Source organism: Corvus cornix, chromosome 15 (genome assembly GCF_000738735.6).
Source record: "Corvus cornix cornix isolate S_Up_H32 chromosome 15, ASM73873v5, whole genome shotgun sequence".
Classification (NCBI taxonomy): Eukaryota; Metazoa; Chordata; class Aves; order Passeriformes; family Corvidae; genus Corvus; species Corvus cornix.
The window spans coordinates 8,691,819-8,718,987 of NC_046345.1; the positions used below are offsets into that span (position 1 = coordinate 8,691,819).

The following is a 27,169-nucleotide window of genomic DNA, read 5'->3' on the forward strand; positions in this document are numbered from 1 at the left end:
AAAAGATGGGTCTTAAAATATTTTTGAAGGGAATAAAACAACAGCACACAAGACACTCTAAGGGGTAGGGACAACTGGAGAAAATCACCATGGTATTTTTGTTAAATTCAGGACAATCCACCGCATGTGACTCACTGCTTCAGAGTCAGAGCAGAGATGCAAACTAACTGCAATAGCCAGAACTAGGCACCAACAGAACTACAGAAAACTTTTCTGTTCTGCTTTGTTACAAAAAATTAAGTATCAGCCTCTTCATAATAATACATGGCACTGAGAGTGAAGAATATGGAATGACTTCCATTCCTGGGCACACTCAGGAGATATTCATGTCAACTACTAGGAATAGCAAAAGAAAAAAAAAAAAAACCATGCTTTTATTTCTCCTCACAGAAATCACTTCTGAATGGCTGAAAATAGAACAAATAAATCACTGAACATTTCAATGGTTATCTCACTGAACATTTTAATGGTTATCAAGCAAATTTTAGTGTGCTGAGAAGAAGAGACACAGGCAAACTAGGAAAGAAAAAACTGCTTTTGTTTGAGGAGTGCAGCACATGCAGTGTTCTACCCTCTTTATCTCTTGAAAATGAAGTAACCCCATCTTCAGAACACCTTTCATAACTTTTACTCTGCACTGAGTAGATGCTCTAGTGAGAACTGCTCTCAGTACCTTCACACTAAAGAAACACTGCCTCCTAGCTCAATCCATCTGAAATCTTGTCATTTCTCCACTTGCAGAATTGCACAGCTTTAAGTCAGTGCAGCAGTTTGTCTCCCATACTGATTCCAAAGCATCCCGTGTTTCCCTTTGCAGCTCTGCCTCTGACACTCCAGTTCAGGCAGTCTCAGCTGAACTGCAGCTAGCCCCTGCTTTATCTGGGACACTCCACATGGATCAGTCAGGTGTCTGAAGGCATTCTAGACCTGCATTCACACCCCAGGAGCAGAACTCACTCTCAGGCTTAGCATGGCGTGGGTTTTCCCTACGTGTCTAAGGGTGTGTTTAGCAGTGCAACCCACGTAAAGCACAGCTGCACACAATTAAAAACCAGCACATATCTGACCTTCAGCGCTGGTCCTTTCTCACTTGCTCTCTCACTAGCTCTCTTTCCTTCCAACCCAAGCTGAACAAACAGCTCCAGCAAGTTCATCAGCAGTTCATCCACAAGGTGCTCTTCCTGGATGTTGGCAGCAATGTTGGCCAGGGCGTTAATGACTGCTAAGGAACAGTGCCTGAGGAGAAAAAACACTTATGAACAAGCAATTCCTCAGGTTTTATATTTTCAGTGCTTTCTTCATAATATTGATAGTAACTCTTATAATAAGGCTGCTGACATATTTTCACCCAGGTTTTCTTCTTGCTGTTTTTATGAGCAGCACATCACTTTACTGACAATTGAAATGCAATTGGTATTTAAGTGAAAAACTATTTTTAAGTTGTGCCTTTGAGGATGTTCCATTTATGATGCTGTCATAGCCACTAGGAAAGTACTTTCCTGTGGCAGACAAAAAGCAGCCAAGGGCAGTGTTTCTGTTTTGGGAAAGCTCTTGAGCAGAAGAATCAGAACTCATATCAGTTGTTGAAGCTGAGATTGCATTGTTAAAAGATACTGACAGGAACAGTCCTCTCAGCTACTCCCACACTGCACTGAAAGGTATCCAGCCTACCCCAACTACCAACAGAGTCAGTAATAATCATCTAGCGGGGACAACAATGCATAACTTACGTACAAAGAATTATATTCTTAATGGTTTGCATTTAATCCCTAACAAGTACCAGGACCACAAAAAACGAAACAAACCACGCTCTCAGATTTTCTGGGCTAAGAGATTAATTACTGTAATTACAGATAACATAAGTTATCAATGTCAATTATCTTTTACAAACACTGACTCCTTACAGAAGTAAAAGTTATCAATGCTACCTGTAGTGAGGAGCATTTTCAGGAACCTCTGCATATTGAAGTGCTATTATTTTTTAATTAATCTATTTCTTTTTAACATGAAAGAACAAAGAACAGTACAATTTACAACCTTCAAAGTTGTAAAAAATGCAAATTTCATAGTGGGAAAAACCCCAAAGCATCACAAAGGGTATTTGATATAGTTTTCATACATTTAAGGGACACGGCTAAGTGTTACCTGTATCCATGGTCCTTACAGTCTTTTGTGGCAGAGTAAACAACTGAGCTTGCTTTAACACTGATTTGCTGAAATAGATTCCACACCTCACCGTAAATGTATTGCTGCAAAAAACCAAAACCAAATCCCTAAGTAAATTCAATACAATCTCTCTAAAGAACAGCCCTGTAAATTCTAAGTTTTACCACGTTCTTCCAATAGGTGTGCAGCCACAGCCTGAGTAATGGTTTCAGCTTCCAAGAAACAAACAGTAAAAGTGCTTTTGTGAATGTTTTTAATTGAACAAATGTTACAAAATTTATTATGATCTTTAACTCTGCCTTCCTGATGGAAACCGTTTTTTCAGACTTCTGAGTTCTGGCAATTAATTACTTGTTCAGAGGCACAAATGACATTTGGAAAAGGTCAGTTAATTTTTGTATAACTGAAGACGACAATCTTCCACACTTTCAAATGTATGAACCTACAAGACTTTGAAAGTTAATTACTGATACAAAAAGAAAATACTCCCCACTTATTTGGGATAGAGCAAGTTTAAAAACCTAATAACTTTTGAAGACATTGAGTTTGGTGGGCTTTATAGTCTTCTTTTTAAAAAGACTTTTATTTTCTATGGGGAGTCATCTTCTTTACAGGGACAGCACTTTACATGTTATCACAGCTTTTGTTTTCTGGTATCACAAAGACTGTACAAGTGTCTACCTGTGGTGAAGAAAAGGAAAGCTTTAAAAGCCTTCTGCAAATGCAGTTCCTAAAATACAATTCCATTTAACTAAAGGAAAGGGATCATGAACTGACATTCTCTTGGCCAATTCTTTCCTTACATTTCCAGTGATGACCAAGCAGCCGAGCTGATCAATGATGAGTACGTCAAGATGAGAAGGTGGCTGGCAAAACTTCTGCTGTAAGATCTGCAGGATGGGTTCCATCATTTTTGGGGTGTCCCTCAGTGCCACTGCAATGTGCCCTAGAGCACGAATTGTGTGGTCAGGAATCAAATGAGCTTCCCTGTTAGGAAAACAAAGAACCCCAATGTGACAAATGTAACTGTTCAACAGTTGTCAAGACCTCGGTCACATTTCATATAAGGAAGTAACAGCTCCTATACATCACTAACAGCTTTAATACTGCCACATTAGAGGATATATTTGCACAAGTTGATTTTCAAAATAAAAAATTACCTCTCCCAAACTCATTATTGAAGAAATCCACACTAATCCATGAACAAACTGTTCTAAAAATAACAACAAAAAGAGGCAAAAATGATGGGCAAAATACTAAGACAGTCAGACCAGCTACTACAGAAGCCCCTCCATGAGACTTCTTGGTTGGTGAGTCTCTTAAGAGCAGAGCAAGTCAAATGCCACAAGTGACATGGTATGTCTAGACAAAAAAAAGACAGCTGAAGCCGAAAGAGAAACCATCACTCAGTTGAGGACTCAAAATTGGCTAATATTCACCAAAGATCTGTTGACTCAATCAGCTAAAACTGAATCCATGCCTCTCAGTATGAAAACAGGGGCTCAGCTCTGCAAAGACTTGGCATGGGAAGATCTTGACCCAACACACAAGCCCATTAATCTCAAAGACATTCAATTCTAAAATAATGCCAGTACTTATATCTTAGAATAAGTCTCAGATTCACTGAGTGAAAGAAAAATTGGTTTGATGACTGACAACTTACTTATCACTCTCCTGAGAGATGTACAGACGGTTGGATAAACTGGCAAGAAAGGCCTCAACAATCACTGAATCTATAGTCAAGCCAGCTTTCAAGCACCTGGAGTAACAACGGACAGAAAAAACATAACGCATCAATAAAACATACCACTTTTAATTACTGTAAATGCATCTATATATAAGGGAAGCAGGTTTATACTGAAGAGTAAGAACTGATTGTCAAGGAACACTGCAGATACATTTTAAAAACTGAGCCGAGTTTCTACTTCTGCTTTCTCCAGAAACAATAAAGATGGGAATATGCAATAAGGTAAATTCGGAATCCACTACTTTGAAACTTTAATTCCTTGTCTCTAGTCACCAACTATCTGTCTTCCCTCTAGCTCTCTGTAGCTGTCTAAAAGGGAAGAATAACCACTGTGCACACAAGTGTGTGACAATCCTTCTGTTACAGGAGGCTCACTCAAGGTGATAGTCTAAGCTCAAAACAAAAAAAAAAAACCTACTGAGTATCTACAAAAACATTTACCTACTGAAAATGGTGACTAGCAGATGTGGGAAGCAAAACAATAAGACTGAATTACTATTTTACAATTAGGACATAAACAGAACCAAGAGATGCCTGAAGGAAAATGAAGTCATGACCAAACAAGGCACAAAGACTTCATGGCAGCACAGAGCAGCACCTTCTAAATGGGCACAGCACTTTCCTGCCAGGGAAACAGCACATGTTCAGCATGGTGTCAGTCCCCCTCTTACCTGCAGATGTTGTCTATGGCAATGTCACGCAGTTGCTCATACATGGATGGCTGACCTTTCTTGCCAGGCATTACATTTAGAGTGGACTCTGAATGCTCATTGGTGACACTAATCTTGATGTCATTCCCACCTACTAAGAACATGGGAGAACAGAAATCAACACCACGTGATGAGCTATACAAGCCATTACTGCCTTTGACTATTCCTAAATTATTCCTAAATTTAGTCAGTTACTTTACTGTACTGCTTTAGCATTACAATACTGCTTTTGCATCAGCAAGTGATTAGAATTAAACATTTTTCTTCTGGAAATCATAACTTGATATTAAGGTTTAAAAACAACAACAAAAATCTGCCAAATGTCAAGACAGCCACTAGCTGGAGCACAAGATGTGTATGGGGAGTTGGAGGTACGTGATCTAGTTCACTGTGGAGAAGAGGCAGCTTTGGACAGACCCAGTGGCTGCCTCCCAAAGTGCAAAGCAGGCTACAGGGCAGACAGAAGCAGCCTTTGTAGGAGAATTAGACACAACAGCCTCAGCTTGAAACAAGGGCAGTTCCAACTGGGTATGTGATTTCTTTTCCCTCCCTGTGAGGATAATTATGTGCTGGTTCTGGCTGCAGAGCCTCATTCAAGACAGAAGCACTCAGTGCAAGCACAAGAGACCCAGCAGTTCTACTGTTTACCCTTAGATACACCTCTACCAGAATTTCATTTGCTTTCCTCCTCTCCACCTCCAAAAAAAGAATTACTCAATTCCATCTCCATTTCCACCTGCAGCTGTATCACCACAAAATACCAAAAAGTATGAACAAGCCACACAAGTTGAAAAACAATCACTCTGGAGCAGAGGCTTTTTTCCTTTACCTGTGTGATACTGGCTGTGGTATTTGTAAAGTTTCACAAGCACTGGGGAAGGTATCACAAGAAAGTCTCTCAATGATGGATTGACAGAGTGAACCACAACAGGGAACCTCTCACACAAACGACCTAGACCCTAAAAAGGAAAAAAAAACCAAAACAAGACAAACCCAACAAAACATAGCTTTAGAATAAAACAGCACTATTTTTATTTCAGCTGCAAGCTTGCAACTTGAGCTCAATACAAAAAAACAGAAAAAACCCCAAATCCTACATAGTTTTGAGAGATTCAATTTTTAGCAGAAGATTTAGACATTTTAAGCCTCTAACTGTTCTAGGTTATTCTAGAGTGTGTCATATACCAGTCAAGCCTGGCTGCTCTCTTCCTCTGTGTTTTCACAGGAGTTACATGAAAGGAACTGTACTCTCCAAAAACAAAATTACTGTACAAGTTCCAACATTTGAAGGAACCTGACAACTTACTACTTATGTGGTGTAAAAAAACAAATTTGTACAACTATGGGTAAGTGCCCAATAAGAAGACATAAAAATTAGAATAACCAAGGCTTTCTTAGTCTAAAACCTCAGTGACCTGCCAGTCCCAATATTTTAACTATTTGTGTAATGGACTAAGGAGCTAAATAGTTCAGAAATTAAATACTGGTTAAAAAGCCCTCATAGATATTATTCTTCAAGAAGTAGTTGAGTTAAGAAAATTCTAAAAGCAGTTGTTTTCACACCACATCTCTGAAATGCAAATGTAGAAGACAGTGATGAAAGTAATAAAAATAGCAGGTAAAGTGTTCTAGCAGCCCGTAGAACTCCCCAAACTCTCACTCACTGATACGGTGAGTAATTACAGTAATTAATGACAAATACTGTGAAGACAGACCTGCAAGCAGCAAATTAGCAGTGGCAAGTGAGCAATTATGATTTTGCTTGAGGTTTTTGACTGCAGCTTCTCTGATAACTTGATGCACAGGTTTTCTGCACCTTAAATTAAAAAATCCAACAGAAAAATTTATCTTAGATTTGTTATTAGGCCACACACAACTCAGTGCTTACTGGAATTTCTAAAACAACGGAGAGAATTTATAAGCATCAATCTTGTAGTATAAGACTTAGTGCTGTTTCTGCAAAAACAGTTTTAGAAACTTAGTAGCTGCACCAAACAGCTCAGTCAAACACTGACTGAAAGAATGACAGTACTTAAAGCTGATTTTGAGCATACTTCATACTGAACAGAAATCAAATATTGCAATGTCCAAAGGAAAAAAATCCTTCACATATTCACTGGATGTAAGATTTATAACAGAAAGAAAATAGAGGAAAAGTGAGAAAGAGCTTCCCAATCTTGCTAGCAATGGAGAAAAAGTATTTTCTTTAAAAGAACCACTGAGAAATATTTAAGACATTAAGAGCAATATATAAAACAGAAACTAGAAAATAAATAGCTGTATGTAATTCAGCATTTATAGCATCCCCTTGAGATAAGTAATAGGAAGTTTCTGTCTCCATTTCTATAAAGAAATGTCTAACTACCCAGCCAACTAATCTGACAACCTTTTGATGGAAGTTTTACTCTAGTATTCTAAAAGCAAGAAGTATTCCACTGAAATTTAATATTTCTCTGAGCACCATCTACTCTGTAAGTATTTCTACAACTTAGAACACAACAGACAGACACTGCAGAGACCAAAGAGCATTTTTACTTTGCTCATCTTTCACAGCCCACACCATGAGATCCACGCAGGCAGCATTGGCCTGACAGCGCAGTTTTAAAGGGCTCAGTTCATTGTGCAGTCGATCCACATCATGGAGGATTTTCTGAAGTTCTGACTGGCTGCTGTTGAATTGCTCCAGCACAAAATCATGGACTTCCTTCACAAATGAGTTGGGAAGGTCTAAAGAAAGAAAAGGAAGCAACATTATCCTGGAAAGATGGAAGTCAGTGTATCAGAATAACAGCATATATAAAATTCATTGCTACATTATAGATGATATTATTTAATCAAGTTTATGTCCTGTCTAAAAGATAAACTTCATAACAAAGTCCACCAGCGAACAGACAATTCAAATGCCATCTATTAATCCTTTTAATGGCGCTCATAATATTTTTTTCTTACTTTCATAGCACCTTTTAATATGGAAACATTTCAGAATACAAATTTAATACCGTAAGTAGAGTTCCCAGGAAGTGCAAACCCAGTGTTCAAGCACTCATTACAAAGCAGATGATGGTTTGTAATCCTAAACATAATGAAGGATAAATTTTAAAAAATGACAAGTACTATACCTTTCATATAGTATAGTGTGTCTCTCAGCATTTTAAACTGAGCAAGGTAAAGAGGGTCACTGAAAGCCTTGTAATAGAGATCTGTACTAGTACCAGTCTGAAAGAGAAAAGAAGCAATCTGCTAGATTCAAAACAAAGTATTCTCCATTATATCAACAAATAAATCTCACTCCACCTCTACAATGTAAACAAGCCTTTAAAACAGGTACAAGAAGAAACCTCAGCTTTTCCCCCTTTACTTTTAACAAAAGAAAAAGTACAGCTATTCAGTGCATTAAACAAGATTCAGTCAGTTTGATTTGAAGAGCACGTCTGTTTCTCTAACAATGGGGCTAAAAACAAAAAAGGGGAAAAAAGGGGGGGATTCCAAGCTCTCATTTTACTGAGATAGCAGAGAGGCTGAAGCTGTCTCCACTCAGACCTACATTTCAAATGCGGCAATGCTCGATGGGAGGCTGAGAGCAGAGCAGAGTCATTTCTGCACACATTTCAGCACACGCCCCTTTCACCAGAGCTTTATGCCCTGAGGAAATGAGGCAAACTCCATAAAATGTGGTGGAGGCTGTGACAGAACTGCACCCAGGGGAGGGGAGAACAAGAAACAAGTCCTTGTTCTGAAACAAAGACTCACAGACCTAAAGAACCAAGTCTGCCACCTCTGCAAGTAAAAGTTCATGAACTGCAACACTGACAAACTCAGTAATGGCACCTTGAAGAGCAGCACTGATTTCCAAGCCACAAAGTGAAAACAACCAATGCATTTCATATATGTGAAAAAAAGTTACTGCAATATGCAAGAACAACCTTAGTCTACAGTAAACCAGTTTGGGGCAACCAATGCTGTAATTTATTAGGACAACAGAGCTAATGCAGGAAACTAACTATTTCCTCCAACGTTAGTGAAAAGTGTCACCTCCCTTCACCATTTTTACACAGTCCAAGGCTAGATTTAAACCACTGAAAGAACTGGTCAAAAAAGGAAATTAGTATCATTTTGCAAAGCAAAGGCATACCTTACATAGGTAAAATACTAATTTTGCAAGTAATAAAGCAAAAAATGAAGCATTAAAGTAATTAAAGGAGGAAGGTAAAAACACACCTCTGTAACTTCAGCTATAACTGCATCTAAGGTCTTCAGAAGAGAATCCTCAACGATCTGCTTTACCTATGGAGGAAAAAAAATCAAACTAAAACAGCATGTTTCCTGTTAGTTTCCTGTAGTGCTTCCTAGAGTTAGTGACTCTAGATAGGAGGAGAGTATCATTTAATACAATTTTGCCTATGCACAGAAAACACAAGTCACTTCACTACAATGCATCAGATGAAATTACGGATGCAATAGGAACATTTGAGCCTCTCTGCTGCTCCAGAATAGCTGATGCCAGAAGCGGACAGAGCCTGCAGCTTCTGTCACTTGTGTGAATTCCCAGCAAACAAACCCTTCAGGACGAGTCTCACTCTAACAGCAAAAGCCAATCTTCTATTTCAGCAACTAGCATTATGCAGGTTACACCAGAACAAGTGGTCTGCAAGACTCAAGCAGGAAGCAGTTGACATAAGCTTACTTAATTTTCCAAATTCTGCCCGGTTTATATGAGAGCTTTTCAGGAACGCTATTGAAGCGTGACATTAAATGCCATAAAAATAACATTACACAAAGCTTGAGAGACAAAGGCTGTCGTTTTACTTGCAATTCTAAAAGCTTAAATTTAAACTGCATCTATTTCTAGAACACAGTGTCACTGCAGTCTACATAAGGAGCCATCACGTACCATGTTCAACAGCTGTCGGAGCATCTCCAGTGGGATGTTAAACTCTTTATTGTTAATACCATTGAAGAGAGGAGAAACTGAAAAGCTGGAGCTGATTGTGGAGAAGTAATAATCAGGATCCAGTGCACTCCCATCAGGAAGATATGAACCTGATCAGAAAAAAATAATGGAAATACAAGTTTGAGGAGAGAAAGGATATTAATTTTCTTTAATGGAAACATTTAGCCACTACAAAAGAGTTCTTTCCAACACAGTCTAACTTGACAGAGGTGCATTTGAGCTCAGCTGCTGGTAAATCAAGAGAGAAAACTATGATACAATTGTCATTAGAAGTTTACTATCACAACAGAGAATTCATTACAATAATGCGTGTGCAGGTCAGAGATACTTCTGACAAATCTTTCCACACTACTGATATGCATCTACCTGAAAACATTTGCAAATGCCCTTTAGATCAGAAGCACAGAAATGCAAAGAACAGGTTAAGTCAAAACTATCTTGCAAGGTTTTCCCCTCTATTAGATGAAATGAACACATGGCACAGTGTTCATCTTAGAATAGGCACCAATTCACCACTGCAATTTGAAAGCAAAGAGAATCAAATTATTTTTCAGATTGAAATACTCTATTAAGCAAACAACTTGCTCAGCAAACTGCTCTTGGCTCTGTTTCCTCTTGAGAAATTACATCTCATGCCTTTCTGAAGTGCTCAGCTGGCTGTGCTAGAGTAATGTTCTTGTGATTAACAGGCTTTCAAGCAAGACTATTTATTGACAACAAAAAAGAAAGTCCTTGGTTCTTTTTTTTAAGCTGTTAGCCTTGGCCAGAATAAAACCAAGGTCACTACTCATCTTCAGAAGGCAAGACTATCACAACCTATATCAACAGAAGTAATACAAGGACTGACTGTAGCCAAAATATTTGGTAGAAGTTAGTACTGAAAATAAAATCCTGACTGGAATAATCATAACTCTACCAACAGAAAGACAACTAAAATAATTCCAAAATATAATTCCAAAAATTTTACAAAGTTCTCCACTATTCACCTACAGATTTAAGATTATTTCTGTTCTACTACAGCATCTCTCTAACCTGCAGCCTTGGCTTTTGTTTATTTTTTTAATTCAAACCATTGAAGAACCACAACATTGGTTCCACACGGTAAACAGAAGATAAACAGGTGTGTTCCTACTTGGCAATTTAAGAATTACCCTGCAATCCTATTATATGACTGAGAAAGAGATGCCTCCAGAAATAACAATGTGAAGGAAAAAGAAAAGCAATGTGGAAGAAATTAATTTAAGCCAGGGTTTGAAAGAGGAGAATGGCCCAGGAACAGAGCAAGTTCAAATTGTTAAAAACCTCAAAGGGCCAGACAAAACCAGAGACACCAAAACAGCTCAGATGCAGAGCTAGTCCTCCACATGATTCATGAAGGAGAGCTTATTTCTAAGCCCTGCTTTGACTTAGAACTCACAGCTGGAGCTCTACCACAACTCAGTGGTTAAGAGTTTGTATGTTAATTCATGAAACTTTCTCACGTTTTGGCCTTTTATGATACAGTAATTAATGCACATTAGTGAAAAACCCCAGTGTCTCCTTTAGTATTTCTTGTGTCAGCAAATTACTGGGTCTTACACAATGACCCACATCACACTTACTCCAAATGGAGCAGTTGTTTTGGACTTATACAATGTGCCACAAGCCTCAAAATTCCAGACCCTAGACCTACAATGTAGTTGTCCACTGAAGCACAATATTAACACTTGTTCCTCAAAGTTACTCAGCCTAATCTCCTGAAATATTTTTGGCCTAGCTGAATTAAGCTCTCCAGTACCAGGCACTGCCTAGCAGGAAGGGAATCAAGAAACAAGTGAAAAATTAGTGGTGTTAATAATTACTTCCTACTGTCTTTAAACCACAATTTTTTAAAAAACCCTACCCGGCATGTGCCACTGAATTCCTATAAGAATTCTAAAGGGCAGAGAAAGGGGTCAAAAGGTTTTTTGTTTTCAATTTTCTACAAATAGCAACAAAACCCCTAAATCACAGACTGTTCCTTGCAAGGTAATCTACCTTCAAAGTAATGAATTGCAGATCCTCCAGGAGAGCTGGGAGGGGGAATCCCACGTTCAGGACTAACCTGAAACATTGCACAAAAGCCGTATTTTAGAAAATATTTATAAAACATTTTAAAACCTGTCAGGGAATAGTTTGTACACTTTAAAATGAAACACAGCTTCAAGCAAAACTAACAGGAACTACATATTGCTGGGTCTAACAGCTCAATTCCAGCCAAAAATGGGAAGTTAAAAAATGCCAGTTCAGTGCTTTTGACTAAAGGGAAGAGATCAGAATGATGACTCCTCTGCTGTATGAAACTATGCCAATAACAATCTGCAGCTTCAAACCCAGCATCTGAATCCAGTCTTCCCCCAAGACAATGAACATCCACAGCTCCTGGTGAAACCAGGAAGAGCTCCTGTATCCTCTTATGAAAACTTCAGCCACTAGGTGCCAGCTTCCCAATTTTACAGATACACATTACAATGGTTTTTAATGATAATAACACACGGAATGGGATTTGCCAAATGCTCCATGTGAAGACTTCTAGTACAGTTGCTACTTTAACTGTCACTGATTGTTCTGTAATTCAGAAAACACAAAACTATTTTGAAGCTCAGCTGTGGAACCAAAATAAAGATATTTGTATTTGGTCAAACAATGTATTAAGAAACTCTCTGCATATCCAGGCTTAAGTGTTAACTCCACTGACACCAACAAATCATCTCAGCACTGACTCCAACACAGAGCAAGTCATACAAACCTGTGTGATGCTGGACACACTGCTAGCCTTTCTCTTTAGTGTTCCTTCCTGGCAAACAGTGAGCAGAGAACTGGGAAGAATTGATCTGAAATCATTAAAGGATCGCCGGCGAATTCCTTCAAGCTCTTCTGGAACTCTCAGGGAATGTGGGGGAATTTTAGGAAAAAGCTTTGAAAGGAGAGCCTCCTCTGAATTGCTATAGCGACCAAAGGCTCGAGAAATTCCTAGCAGGCAGGGCACAGCATACTTGCATAAATATTCTGGAAAAGAAAACCACATGTAACAGCACATTAACAGTAACTTAGAACTTCCTCTTCATGGTTTTGCTACCACTTCACTGAACTGTTTCGGCCTAAACTGCTTTACAACAACTGATTTGTACAAGCAGAGGAAAAACCATGAAAGTATCACAAATTACTATACTTCTGCTTCTCTATTTACCAGTCAGCAACAAATAGAATAGAGAAGTGCTAAGGGGAGCTGAAAGACAAAACTCATTTTTCAGGACTGATCCTGGTAACCAGCAAACAAACACAAGAGAAGTTCAGAGGACAGGAGATACAAATACAGTAACTATTTTATCACTACCTTTATCATGCATTTGCGGCGTCTGGCACATTCCCAACAGGAACTGCATTACTTGTAGAACAGCATCCAAAATCTAAAGTCATCAAGACAGACATACAAAAATATCTTTTGGTAAAGGGATATCATTATCTTACACCAGATCATTAGAACAAATGAAACTTGTAAACATTAATGTAAGCACCTCTGTGAAGGTTTCTTGATGCTGTGTGACTAAATTACATTGCCCTCACTCAGGTTACAGAGCTTCTCTTGTAAAGTCTGCAATGAGCTGCAAGTACTATACAGTGAAACTGCAGCACTCCCAACCTCAGTATCAAAACTGGAATTCTAAAACTCTGGGCTCAGCAAATGACACCCAAAAGTAACTGCAGACCTATGAATTTCCTCTAGATACTTGACTATTAACACAAGCAAATTAATGCATCAGTGCACATGCTAAAGCAATCAGCCCCTTGCTGACAGGGAGCAGCTAAGCTCCTCTCCAGATATTAGTAAGGATTGCAGCATTGGAGGACTGGGTAATACAACAGCACAAACTCAAACTCCACCTGCTCTCTGAGAGATGCATCCCTGTAAGCCACGTCAGACAACAACGTCACCAAGCAGAAGCTGAAGTTTTCTGCCACTGGAAGCAAACCTGCAAAGTAATGGAGAGAAAATCAGCCACTTAAGCCTTGTTAGAGAGAACCAACACAGAAAGAGCAAATTATAATAAAGCAAGAAGACATAAGTGACTCCCATGTCTTAAAGTTCTGAGACTGACTGTAAACAAAAATAGTATTACATAAAAAATTTAGAAGCACTCTAAACATCATCATTTCAGCATAAATGTTTAAAGAAAAATAAGAATAATTAAAAACTTTCCCAGGCTTTCAACTAATTGCAAATAAACTTTAATTATATAATACTATATAAAAGTATTCTTATATTAATTTTAAGAGGCATTAAGGGAGCAAAAAATGAAGTGGTTTAAACAGCAACTAAGCATCAGAGCTAAAAGTAGAGCATATAAATCTCATGTTCCACTTCTCTAACTACTACACAATCTTCTCCAGTTTAGTAACAAAATATATTGAACACGGAACTATTTGTAAAGTGCAATTCATCAAAAAGCAGCCAAGCAGGAAAACAGGGATCTATTCAACTACCTTTGGCTTCTAAAGAAAATCAATACTAAAGGCTGTCAAGCCAGGAGCTAAGTAAGAACCTAACAGGACCTCTCCGCTCCCCTTGAACCATGTCCCAAACAACCTTTGCTATTTCTATTTCCTGGCTGGCGTTCCATGAGAAAGATCAAAAAACCCAAACATCACCTCTGCCTTTCCGTGCATTGCTTTCTTCTATCCACTGAACTTTGGGAAGACCCTTCAGGAGCCGGAGAAGGTAAGGAACCACATTATCCTTGTGCTAAAGGAGAAAAGATTCTATTCAAAATGGAGAAGAAAAGCTGAACCATATAATCTCAAGATATTTTAGAGATATGGTAAAGTTACATTAGCACACACAGAACTTGTTTCTAATGATTACTCCGCAGGCTTCTTGACTACTGCAAAACTGATTTCAAAACAAGCAAATGAAAGTAACCCAATTCAGTGCCTTAAATCCAAGCCCTTCATTCTAGACAACAGTTCATTCTCTGTAAAAGCTGGAGAAAAGAGTTCCAGAACAGTACCTAACCCCAGACAATTTATTAATTGACAGCAAGCTCCCAAAATAATTTTAAGACAGCTAGAAATTCAGAGTGACAGTGCCAATTCAGTATATGTGATGCATCCCACAGCCTTATGCAAGTCACTTAGCACATCCGTGTAACACTTCAGCTCCCTCACCTGCAAATCAAAGCCCAGCACAGCTGCCTTATAACAAACCTCAAACACAAAAAGAAAAAAGAACAAGGTATCTAATATCCATGCAAGCTGTACCATAGCACATGGATACTAAACAGGAGGGAATTCAGGCCTGATGCAAACCTTAACAATGTGAAAGAATTTAAAGTGAGGTCTAATAGCATTGGACCTGGGACTGTGTCCATGCTTCCTCTCCCCTGCACAGAACAATACCAGGCCCAGCAGTCAAAGGGAAGAGAACCAGCTTGTCCTGGCCCTGCTGGCAGACACAGAAGGGATGCTTGTGTACAATGCAGCCTGTGTGCCCTGTCTGTTTATCCTGGCATGAAAGGGCCTATTGCAGACCTGGCGTTCAGGAGTGCACCGGAGCATCCCTGTCAGTCAGGAGCATGTGGGGAAGAACATGCAAAGACACATCTGGCTTAAGCAAATCCTCCTGAATATTCTTTCCTTTCTCTGCTTAAGCCATGATGACCAGAAAACACAGCAGCAGTTTGGCTGTGGCAGTGCCATGGCTACAGCCTATCACACTTATCAGTATTTCCTTGCTCTCCTGACTGCATCCATCCTTTATCTCTGATCTTTTCATCTAATTTCATAAAGAGCAAATACCAACTTTTCGTTCATTGAACAACTAAACTTGAATTAATCCAAGATCTTTGAAGGCAAATAGGTAGCCTAAGTGCGAAAAATACCTGAAGGTCAGATTCAATAAGGAAGATTCCTAAAGCAATAACTGCATCCCTGCGACGCTCATCCAACTGGAAAATCCCGTGGAAATCCACTGGACACATACAGAGCAGCTTTTGTACCTGAAAAACAGCAGAGGGAAAGAACAGTGGAACAAGATTGAAAACCAAATTGAAGCTTGTTTGAAGTGCACAGTGGTCTCTCCATCTTCTGGAAGACATTTGGCCACATTACCCTCCTTTAGTCCTCAATCTTATTGAGAACATCCAAGGGCAAGGAAAGAGTGAAGAATCACAGAAACCAGAAAAAGAAAAATCTCAGGTAGATGTCAAACATTTTTACTATAACAGGGGTCGATTTAAAGGTTCTCTTCAACACTTGATCAAAATGTTTAAGTATGATAAAGCCTTCATTCCACTACTTCACTGTGCAGGAAACCTGCAGCAGGCACTTTTATTATATTTACTCAATTCCTGTAAACAAAAAATAGGCAGATGGAGCTTCAGTTACAGCTGCACCAATGCCTTCTACATATACAGCACTGAACAATTATCTGCTATCAACCTGTGTATGACTTTCGCTCAAACCCTTTCAACATAACAGATTAAGTTCTCAGGACTATTATTTTCTGACTATGTACCTATTACTTCACTCCATACTTAACAAACACACGTTTAAAGAATACATCAGACCTCCCAAATACTTCATTCTTCTAGAAAACTGTTACTAAATGGAAAATGTAACAAGCATGTTGTCTTCTTATACATTTCCTTGAAGTTAATAAACACTATCTAAAAAGGGCCTTCATAATAAATGTTTGACTCACCTATGTTTGAATGCCAAGTCACTTCCTATTTAGAGAACTCTCTGAACACCCCACCTTGAAATTTCTAAAGCAAGAAGCAACTTCCCTAGAAGATTAGAAGAATTGACTGGATGCTCAGTGGAATTCAAGATTCTGGTCCTTCAACTGCCAGACCTCCTAATTACAAGACCTGTAACACAACACAGATAATCCTCTTGCGCCACATAAAATACAGTAGAGGAAATATGAACTTTGGAAAATGACTGATGATATGTGTATTCCACATCAGGGTACATTTGCAATAACATGAGTGAGCAACTTTAGCTAGATATGAACTATCATTGAACTCCTGCTGTATTCTATCAAACTGAAAAAAAAAAAAAAATCCCGGATATTTGTGAACCAACAGCAGGGCTTAGAAAAATTATTCACCGTTGATTGCCACACCAGTGGTACATTTCAGAACAAGAAGTAAGGAAAGAATGCTACAACAGCTGGCCCAGAACAAGCCCTATAGCTTTCACCAACACAGAGCGGTGCTTTTCAGCTATTCAGTCACTATTATTGCCTGATGCAATTCGGACACGCTATCACTTCGTGCCCAGTCCCAGCACACCAGGCTGTCCTCCCTGCCCCGGGCAGCGGGGCAGCCCTCGGGGGCACTGCCCAGGCACGGATCCCCGGGAGTTCTCCCTTCAGCAGAGCTTTATCTCACCCACATTTTACCCGTCACTGATTACGTCGCCTAGATTTAACCAGATACGTGGAGGAAAGCAACCAGCCCTAATCAGGTTGAGACTAACTACTCCCACAAAACCATATTCCACAGACTTGGGGAACACGCAGTAAGATCCAGTTCCTTGCTCCGACAGTGCGCTGCTGACCCGACTTTTTGGGTCAAGCCGGCCCACACGAGCATCCCTGAGGCCTAACTGCCCCGAACGCAGAGAAGGACGAAGCTGGGGGGGCAGAACCCGCTCAGAGCCCACAGACAGCCCCACCCGGGCAGAGCCGCGTCCCTCGAGACATCTCCAGGCCCGCGGGCACGCCCGCTGCCCCTGACCTGCTTCCCGCGGGCGACACGGGTCCCTACGCGTGACAGTGCCAAGGGGGCGACCAGACACCCCACACATAGCACAAAAAACAGTGACAGAAGGGGCCACACACGGCGCCGACCGGGTTTCTCGTGTGTCCTGTGCACACAGGGGCCACCCCTCCCGCGGCACGGACCCCCCGCCACACGCGGCTTCCACGCGTGACAACCCCGCAGTCCGCACACACGCAGCGCCCCACACGCAGCCCCCACCCGTGACGGCCGCTCCCCACAGACGCCCCTCACCTTCTCCAGAGGCGCAGGATTCTGCACCGCCAGCGACCGCGCCAGCGACAGCACCGTGTTGAAGTAGAAGCCGCGAGCGGTGGCCGCGCTACTCCCGCGCCCCGCGGAGCCCGCGGAGGGAGCCGCGGCGGTCCCGGCCGTGGCGGCCGCCGTCCCGGCCGCCGCCGCCGTGGCCGCCGTGGCCGCAGCCGCCGCTGCCGCCGCCACAGCCGCGGCCGCCATGTTGTGCGGGAACGCCGCCGGCCAGCTCGTCCCGCCCCGCCCCCGCCCGCGAGATCTGCGCCTCCCGCGGGAGCACGGCGCACCAATCACGCCACAAAGATGGCAGCGCCTAGCGCGGCTTCACTTCCGCCCGGTGCTCCGCCCTCCCGTCAAGCAGGCGCGCCCAGCGCCACCATCCCCCCCGCGCCCCCCCGTCTCAGTGGTCTCGCCTAGCAGCCGCCCGTTCCCCAGCGCCGCTGCGGCCGCTCGCCCCGCCCGCGGAGGGGAGTGCGCTCGGTGGCTCCGCCCGGCGCTCGGTGCCGTGGGCGGAAGCAGCGGAGCGGCCGCGGCCCGAGGCAGGGGCTTGGGGGCTGTCCGTGAGGGGCTGGGGCTCCTCGCGGACGTTCCTGCGGTCGGCGCTGCTATGTCGGCGCTCCCGAGGAGCTACAACCCGTTCGCGGAGGACGACGACGAGGATGTGGCGCCGGCGGCTCCCGGCGGGGCGGGCGGCGCGGACCGGCAGCGGTTCCTGCAGCAGGAGGTGCTGCGCCGCTCCGCCGCCACTGCCGACAGCACCACCCGCTCGCTGTCGCTCCTCTACGAGTCTGAGCGCATCGGCGTGGCCGCCTCCGAGGTGGGTCGGGGCCGGGAGCGGAGCCTTCACCCCCGGGCCGCTGGGGAAGAGCCGCCGCAGGGCCCGAGCGCTCCCCCTTCGCTCAGACCTCCGGGACCGGAGTCTTGTTCTTCCTTCCTCCAGACAGTCTCCCGAAAAGTTCTTCCTTAGGGTTACTCGGTGTTCTCCAGGCAGCCTGTCCCTGTGTTTTCTGGGTGGTGGCGTTTAGGTTTTGAGGGAAAAATCCCAGTTACAGCCTGTCTGTCTGAGGCTGGGACTCGGCCGTGTCTTCAGCTCCTTTCAACCATTCTTACTAATTTTTATCTGACTAGAAAGTTTTCAGCAGTCCTCTTGGTTCGATGAAGGGCCTGCCTTGTTAGTTGTTTGTGATGTGCTTCGGTTCACCGTGATTAATCATTTCCTTCATTCCTCAGGCCCTGTTTCAGCATTTGTCTATTGTGTCACCTGCTCATGGGATGGTCCTTGGGTGATGTGGTTGCCTAAATTAACCCCAGAGCATCCCCAAGATGCAGCCAGTCCTTAGGCTCAGAGGGTTCTTGGTGGGACTTCTGTGAATTTTCAGACTCGTGATTTGTTTGTCCAGGAAATCACAAGTGAGGAATCAAGAATTCAGGCTTGACACAGGGCCTGTGGTAAAACTTGAAGTCTGTGTGTTTGCTGCTTTATTGAGAGAGGGAGAAAAGAAGAAAATTCAGCTAAAATTTCGCAGAGTTTAGCAAGAATATGAACACAAGTTCTTTGTTTTGCACTGGTGGTAGCTGCAGGCAACTTTCCTTCCAGCATTAATCTTTGGATTACTTTGGAATAGTGTTTGTGCTGCTGAATTAGAAAATAATGTACTTGTACATATAAAAATTCCTAAATCCTGAAGTGTTAGAATTAACTGAAATATTCCTGAAGCCTGAAGAAATTACGTTTGTGTTTATTTCCTTTGGTTATTCTGTTTGTAAATTATCAGAGACATCCCAGTAAGGTGAAAATAGAATCCCTTCCCAATGAAGGTGCTGTTCGTAACTAGAAATTGTCCTGCTTGCTCATTCCCCTGCCATAAACCTGTGCATTTCCTCATCACCCATGTGGTGATCAGCCATAGATGCAAATGTCAGCCTGACAAAAGGCCAGTGCAGAAAACTCCTGGATGCTGTTTGTGGTAGGTGCCAGGAAGCTGGCACGTCGCAGAGATGAGGATTTTACAGCTGGTTAATGCTGTGGCTGACAAGCAATTCTTGATTGAAATGTCCTGGAGGAAGAGGACTGAAAGAAGAAGCTGTTTGCCCTCAGAAACAGTCTGCACAGATGAAGGAACATTGTTATTTTTTCTTTAGAGTATCTGTTAATTCTTTGATGTCTCAGTTTATCCTGGCTTTATGATCTGCTTTTCTCTGTCAATGCCTCTTAGGAGCTCATCCGTCAGGGAGAGGCACTGAAGCGCACGGAGCAGATGGTGGATAAAATGGACCAGGACTTGAAGACGAGTCAAAGGCACATAAACAGCATCAAGAGTGTTTGGGGGGGCTTGGTAAACTACTTCAAAGCCAAACCTCCAGAGAGCAAGCCAGAGCAGAATGGAGCCCCTGAATATTATGCTAACAGCAGGCAAGTAACATAAACTTTTATCTGGGACTTGTCTCCCACAGCATCTCTGAAATGTCACCAGAAAATCAGAATATAAAACATCTATTGATTCTTTCAAATTCCTGTGAACTCCTGAGATGGTCTATATACCGTATTTCTTCAATGCCAAGGTCAATAGCAATGCTTTCTTTTTTTTTTTTTTTTTTTTTACTAGGTTAAAAGAAGCAATGACGTCTAGTAAAGAACAAGAGTCAAAATACCAGGAAAGCCATCCAAATTTAAGGAAGCTAGATAATTCAGGTTTGTTAACTTTATTTTACACTCAACGCCTGTCATTCATGTGGGGCAAACTTGCAGAAGGCAGAGACTCTTCAGCCTGCCCAGCTGCTGACTTACATTGCTGCCTAATATCTTGAGATTTGTATCCCCGCCTTCATGCTTTGAATTCTAGGGAATTGTTTCTATTAAACTCTTTATATCCATAGCGAAGATGTTATACTACTAAAGTCTAAACACATCCAGTGCTTATATTTGCATTGAGAGTGTACACAGTGTGCAGACAGGGTTTCCCCAGGTTTGCCATAATGTTACAAGTTCAGAGGTCCTCCTTTTAACCATCATTTGTCGTAGTTTTCAGATACATTTTCCTTGTTATTTCAAACATGGATTCTAACCCTTCATACTGAAGTCATTTCTTGATTCTCAGAAGGTGGTGTATGGAGTTTGGCCTTGTTCCTCCTTCTCTCAATCCGTTAACTTCTGTGAGGGCTTTTTCATACCAAATAACTGTTTCTTTATGAAGTGAGCCTCGGTTATTTAACACAGTAAGAGTGGGAAAGCAGCAGGATATCGATGATGTTGTGTGAGTAAGGAAGGCTTTGGGGACTTCGATCCCCATCCCACTCCATGTAGTGCCGAGGTCTGTCCAGCAGAGGGCAGAGCGGCTCCGGCGGCCTCAGCTGGGGCGGCTCCCTGCGGGTCCCGGTGACCGTCCCTCCCCTTTGTCCCCCCTGGACGTTCGCGGGCGGGCTGGGTTTGCTTTTCTCTCTCAACTCCCTACTAGAACTACAAGTGGCAGCCCAAAAGAGAATAATTGTAGCTTAAGTGTTCATCTTGAAAGCTGGCCTATAGACAGTGGTGCTGGACTACTCCTGATACTCTGGTTATGTGTTTACCTGGCAGCTGTGTTCAAACTAATTTTTAACAGTCGTTCTAAAACTTCAAAGCCTCTTCTCACAAGCTTTTTCATTATATAATATTCTGTACTCTGTACTCTTAACAGACAATGATTTCAACAAAGCAGATTTAGTTTCTTCAGTGCAAAGGGATGCCTACCCAAAGAACCAACAATTGCGAGCTTACCACCAGAAGATTGATAACAACTTAGGTGAGTGAAGAAAGTGAAGCTAATGTCATACAACTGTGAATTTTTGACTCCTAAACCAGATAAAATTACTAAGTGATATATTGCCAGCACTTTTTTGTTTAGTTAACATGCAAAATTTGATGATAATTTAAAAAAAAATTTGCTTGTATTTGCATTTCAAAACTATCCACATGGTACATCAGTTTGAACCCAAATAATTTAAAGCTATGCACAGCTTTTGAAATAAACATGTTTTGCCAAAAATAGAAGAACTGAAAGGCACTGAATATTTAATTTGTGGATTTGCTGCATTTCTTTTATTACTTCTCAAAACCATTCAGCTGAGTTTGCCTTCCTTTGTTCTGTAGCATATAGACAAAGTGCCTGTTTGCTTACATGTGTCACTGTGTAGCTGACCTAGAAAGAAGAGATTGAAAAAAAATCAGAAAGGAATAAATCAAAGAGAAATAGTCAGTCATAAGATCTAGTGGAAGCCCATTTGTTCTGTTCACAAGCTGTGGAAAACTTACTAACCTCAAGAAGCATTTATACCATTCAATCATGCAATGAAATAATCACCTTTTGGTCAATTAGAAAATCTGGAAATGGGAGTTTTTCATCTATGATAAATAACTGCTTAGATTTCCAGCACATTGATATCATCTCTGCATGAAGTTTAAAGAAAAACAATTGAGCTAGTGAGCATACTGTGTATGCTGAGCAGAGAAAATATGTACCAAATTTTCTATGAGATACATTAAAAAAAAAGGTAAAAACTACATTACAGGGTATGTCATTTGATAAAGATCCAATTTGGTGTTAAGCATTTGCCATTATAATGTAAGAAAGAAGGAAGTTACCATTTCTGGTAGTAACAGTACAAGTATGAATATATCCGTCCTTCCTCTATTTCAGAGGAACGCTCAAGACTTGAGGAATTGTATCTTAATGTTTTCTAACCCAGGAGTTTGGAGAAGAAGGAATCCTGATAGTGTCCATTTAAACAGTATGTGTTATAGTACTTTGATTCCTTATGGTCCCTCTCTACCCTGACAGATGAGATGTCTTCTGGGCTGAGTCGCCTGAAGAGCCTTGCTCTTGGCCTGCAGACTGAAATAGAAGAACAGGATGACATGTTGGATCGGCTCACAAAGAAAGTAGAGACACTGGATGTCAACATCAAAAACACTGATAGGAAAGTCCGACAACTTTAAAGGATTTTTAGAATTTCTTCTGTCCAGTGTTGGTTCATCCTGAATGCCTCATCTCAACCGATCTCTTAAAAAAATCTTGGGTGGTGTCTGTTTCTCTTTTTTTTCTGCTGTGTTACTGGTTTTGTTGTCATTAAAATTACGTAGTTTTAAGTCAGCACAATAATTTACATTTCCTCTTAGTCTACACAGGAAAAGGGCATGTGGAGTAAAATCTCAGCATTGGGTCAGGATGCCCTGCTCAGTTGTGTAACTGCGTCATGTGCGCAGAGGAATTCGCACTCCACAGAGCTGCGGTGTCCTTGGCCTGGGATGAGAAAAAGAACTGCATTTTTGCCTCTGTTTTGGGGAACAGGCAGGGGGAACAGAATGTGCTGCTTTGTTCGGAGCAAATGTTGCTAATTCTGTTTACCTACAGATATGTTAAATTCTGAAAAAAGGCTGATTTCCAGCTGTAAAAATATTTTTAAGTGACTGTTCTGTGGCATTTCTGGAGCTTAAGGAAAGCTGTTCTGTGGAAGTTGTAAAATATCAAGGGTGTCATGCAGTTATGGTAATATCCTGTGTGCGTTCCCTTTCCTAAGATGACTTTGCCCAAATGGTGCATCCACAAATTGTGGTTTTTATGTTTGGGTAACTAAATACTATTGCCTTAACAGTCTTGTCAGTAAAGATCTCTAAGGGTATCTTATGGTATGCAAGAAATGTTCATTGACAGTGACCCAAAAAGTTTGGGTAACAAAATCAGGACTTAAATGTATGTGCTCTTGAAGATTCTTCTGCAGAAATGGTCACCATCTGTTTTTAATTTTCTGCTGTTTCTCAGCTTATTCATTTAGGTGGTTATTTGAAAAAATAGCTTCCATTTTAGAAATGGAGAGTTGATCTGATAGTGCACAAACAGATTGTAGAAGATTGTTCTTTAGCATTTATTTCAGATCTGATTAGGGATGGAGCAGATGCTGTGTTTTGCTAAGTAATGTGACTGTTAAGAAACTCCATTGTGGTTCACATACATCTGCATTGGCTTAGCAGGTATGAAAAATTCCTGCAAATGAGGAAAAGCCCAAAACCATTTTTGAGTCTTCCAGCTAGAATTTGGGCCTTTCACTTTGTTTTGTTCTTTTGTAAGGGTCACTGTAGAACAAAATAATCAAAATTCTGCTCCAGCCTGAAGACATGACAGTGAGACAAGTGAGAACTTGCTTTCTGTCTTGAAAACAAGCAAGTTGCTCCTGTTTGGAGAGGCCAGGGGACCTGTGTCAGTGTTGGAACATCACAAGTGACAGTGTGTGGCTAGGAAGAGATTGTTACTTTTGAAAATGCCACATTGCCTTATGAATTAAAGACCTTGGTGTTCTGTGCTATCAAGCTTGTCCCCTTCACAGATGTCCCATTCACACCCCCCTTGTTCCTTTTTCAAGGGATTTGTTACCTTGAGCTCACTTGCCACAAGGTGCATCCAATTGTTAAGGAGATAAGAGAACTTGAGACTTTCTTCTTTTACTTTGTCTCCTGAAAGTTCACTTGTAGAAAAAGAAATCACTAAAACCACTACATTTAATGGACATAGTATTGTGGAAAAAATACTATTCCTGGCATTGCTAGCAGGGTTGAGTTGTGAATTAGATTTTAGGTGAGCCTTTGTTTCCTTTGTTACTGATGGCATTGATTTCAATCCCTCCCCAAAAAATCTGTTTTGCAGGGACATAAAACTTCACGAGCTATTAAGTACCTTTAATTGCTTTTTAATTTTTCAGTTTGTATCATTTATGCTCATTTAGAACTATAAATAGCCTATTAATATTAATGTATCATTTTACTGTCTGAATTTATACCCTGATTAATTCTCTTACTCTGTTAGAATATTTGTTAATTATATGATTTGATGTCTCAAGACAGTTGATACATTTATTTAGTAAATTATGCAATTGTTAGTATTCATATGTTAAGTACCTCAGTGAAGGAAGATTGAAATTTTTATTATACCTGGGTTTTGTTTCTTACTTGTTTTAATAACACTCCTTTTAGTGTGAAGTCTGCCTTCACCTGTAAGCAACTGTCACAACTCAGTGTTTTACTGCTAAGGTAAGACTCTGATAACAAGGATGGACACTGAGATTTTCTTGAGTAAGGTGTGGCAAATGGAGGAAAAATGTCACTGGAGGACCCAGTTGTGTTATGTGTAGCAAGAAGTCTGGAGCTTGAATCCAAGAAAAAATCGTTGACTTAAGGGTGAAGCGTACTGTACTGCCTTTCTGATGTAAGCTATTCCCTTTTTAGTCTAAATTATTTCACAAAATAACTTCAAGTTTTTGAGCAAATGTGTAGTTGTATTGGCTTTATGAAATGTTCACTGCATCCTGGATATCTTTGGTGCCTTTAAAAACATGGGCAGGGAAGGGGAATAAAAAAATAAATCCCTATTTCTGCTTTGGGAATAAAAAATAAATCCCTGTTTGTGCTTTGAGAATGCCCTGAACCAAGCAGAGTAGAAACCCAGGATTTCAGCCATGTGGAATTTATACAGAGGTCTAACTTCTCATGTCTTCTAACAATCCCATTCACTGCCTCAGTAATGTATGCCTGCCTTTGCTTAGGTTTTCCTGCTCTCTTTATTACTTTTGTTTTGTTTTAATGGCCTTTTTTTAAAGGATCATTTCCCACACTGGATTTCTTTTGCAGGGGGAAAAAGATGGTGCATGGATATAAAAGAATTTCTGCTACAAACTGAATTGCTTGTGTCTGCTTTCACACTGATTTTTGCTGATAACAAACATAACTGACATGAGGAGACACCACTATTTTGTAATAGTGATGATTTTTTTTTCTCTTGGAATAATTTTCCATCCTACAGGAAAACGAAATTTAAAGGAAAATAACCACATGATTTTTGCTTTTCCAGGAAATGCCAGTTTGCATGTGTAATGAAGGATTTACTTCAGTAGCTTTACTTAGTGTTTCCTGAGATGGCATTTTATTTCTTCTTGGATACTGTTGAAAAACTTAAACTGTGTAGAGTCCAGGACTTTCAGAAGAAGTTTAATTTGCACTTATGTAGTAAAATAAATTATTTTGCCTACGTATTCATGTTGGCATATAAGCTGGTGTTCTTGCAGCAAAACAGCTCTGGTTAATTTTATTGGCTTGGGTAGAAGTTTAATAAGGTCAGAAGAAGATGGCAAAAAATATTTTAAGTATTCTTTATAAAAGGCAATTTGTCAGTTTCTCAAAAAGTTTGCTAATCAATTTTGAAGAGATTTTAAACACTGGGGAAGTAGTATATACCCTTCATAACACAGACAAAAAATTCTAAAAGCAGCAAGGGAAAAAAATGGGAATAACCAGTATCTGATGACTAGACTCCTAGGTGTATTTGAATTTTAAATTTCCTGAGCATTGAATTAAATCTTGTAACAAATGATATGTGCTGAATGTTAGTCCATACTACACAGATTCTGTTGCTGTGCTGGCTGTATTGGCCCTACTGAAATTGTTGGGACACGATGGTGTCAGGGGTTCTTTTAATGTGTGAAATTCACCTGAAATATTTTGCTGCCTAGTAGTTTTTGTGATGTCTTTTGTTAAATGGTGAAATAGAAGATACTTTCCAACCACTCTGCCTTCTGAACAAACAGATTTTTGTAGGCATTTTTACAAGCATAACAACATATGGAGGATATGTGTTAATTTTTACTTTGAAATACATAGGACTTAATTTTTAAATCACAGGTGTGATTTAAAATTATTTGTGTCTATGGCTTTTTAAAATAGAACTTTTAATTCTGTGCCACCCAGGTATAACACTTTTTGTACAAGTCAAATTGCATTCTCTTTTATTTAAATGCTAAACTGAACTGTAGTTCAGCAATTTAAGAGATTGAATGGAATGAGTGTTGAATGGTAAGACAGTAAATAAAAGGTGTTTGTTGTTGATAAAGAGTTGTTGCATTTATTTTTTTATTACAACTTCGTTGATATTTTTCCTTCATAATATCTGTTAAAATGCAGGACCTACTCTATCAGGTTTGTGCTAGCATGGACGTAAGTTTGCAGCTGGTGGGTTTTGTTTTCTAAGAATAAAAAGAGGGTATGACATTTCTATGTTATTCTTGAGCAGATCCTTTAGATCCTGAGAGAGGAATGTAAACCAGCACTTATTTTTGCAAAAAAATTATTTTTGATGATAAAATAATTCCAGATGTTGCTTAAAAAGTAACCTTGCCATAGTGCTTGGTATTATCAGGAATATCAATAACTGGATGTATGCATGAACAAGGCAGGTGAAACAGGTGTAAGGCAAAAAAAGATACAAACCATCTTGAAAACCTTCTTGTGATATTTGTGTGGTCCCAAATTGGGTGATGGTAGAAAAATCTTTGAATGTCTTGACCTTCAGGTAGGTTCTTACTGTAAGAAAATGAAGGGAGGAACTTGGCTTCTGAGTTTTTTTTTTTGCAGTAGAGTTTAATTTTGTTGATCCTGTAAAGCAGAGATTCAGAAGTGCTATTTATTACAAAAGCTCTGAAAAGGGAAAGTTAATAGAGAGACTGACAGATTTTTTAAAAATTC

General features: G+C 40.5%; 2 protein-coding genes across 4 annotated transcripts in view; one reads left to right on the forward strand and one right to left on the reverse strand.

Annotated features, from left to right (window-relative positions):
• The window catches only part of PI4KA (phosphatidylinositol 4-kinase alpha), a 54,725-nt gene extending 36,893 nt beyond the window's left edge, over positions 1-17,832 (reverse strand). The window contains exons 1-19 of one of the 3 annotated variants that reach the window (XM_039560853.1): positions 17,611-17,698; positions 16,293-16,461; positions 15,472-15,588; positions 14,243-14,336; positions 13,478-13,566; positions 12,930-13,002; positions 12,342-12,601; positions 11,591-11,657; positions 9,515-9,663; positions 8,842-8,907; positions 7,743-7,839; positions 7,159-7,350; positions 6,339-6,439; positions 5,453-5,582; positions 4,585-4,717; positions 3,830-3,925; positions 2,970-3,153; positions 2,146-2,249; positions 1,068-1,236 (exon numbers count right to left, since the gene is read on the reverse strand). In XM_039560853.1, coding sequence (XP_039416787.1) covers positions 1,068-1,236; positions 2,146-2,249; positions 2,970-3,153; positions 3,830-3,925; positions 4,585-4,717; positions 5,453-5,582; positions 6,339-6,439; positions 7,159-7,350; positions 7,743-7,839; positions 8,842-8,907; positions 9,515-9,663; positions 11,591-11,657; positions 12,342-12,601; positions 12,930-13,002; positions 13,478-13,566; positions 14,243-14,336; positions 15,472-15,570 — 2,103 coding nt within the window. In that variant the 5' untranslated portion in view covers positions 15,571-15,588; positions 16,293-16,461; positions 17,611-17,698. Of the gene's footprint in view, positions 1-1,067; positions 1,237-2,145; positions 2,250-2,969; positions 3,154-3,829; positions 3,926-4,584; positions 4,718-5,452; positions 5,583-6,338; positions 6,440-7,158; positions 7,351-7,742; positions 7,840-8,841; positions 8,908-9,514; positions 9,664-11,590; positions 11,658-12,341; positions 12,602-12,929; positions 13,003-13,477; positions 13,567-14,242; positions 14,337-15,471; positions 15,589-16,292; positions 16,462-17,610 lie in introns of all 3 variants that reach the window. The other 2 variants (XM_039560852.1, XM_039560854.1) reach the window with 2 other exon arrangements.
• A 197-nt stretch (positions 17,833-18,029) lies between these two features.
• SNAP29 (synaptosome associated protein 29) lies at positions 18,030-26,537 on the forward strand. Its single transcript, XM_010398165.3, has 5 exons — positions 18,030-18,445; positions 19,845-20,041; positions 20,235-20,320; positions 21,303-21,407; positions 22,443-26,537. Exons 1-5 carry the CDS (start codon positions 18,236-18,238, stop codon positions 22,598-22,600), a joined length of 756 nt encoding a protein of 251 aa, XP_010396467.2. The 5' UTR covers positions 18,030-18,235; the 3' UTR covers positions 22,601-26,537.
• Positions 26,538-27,169: the final 632 nt, after the last annotated feature.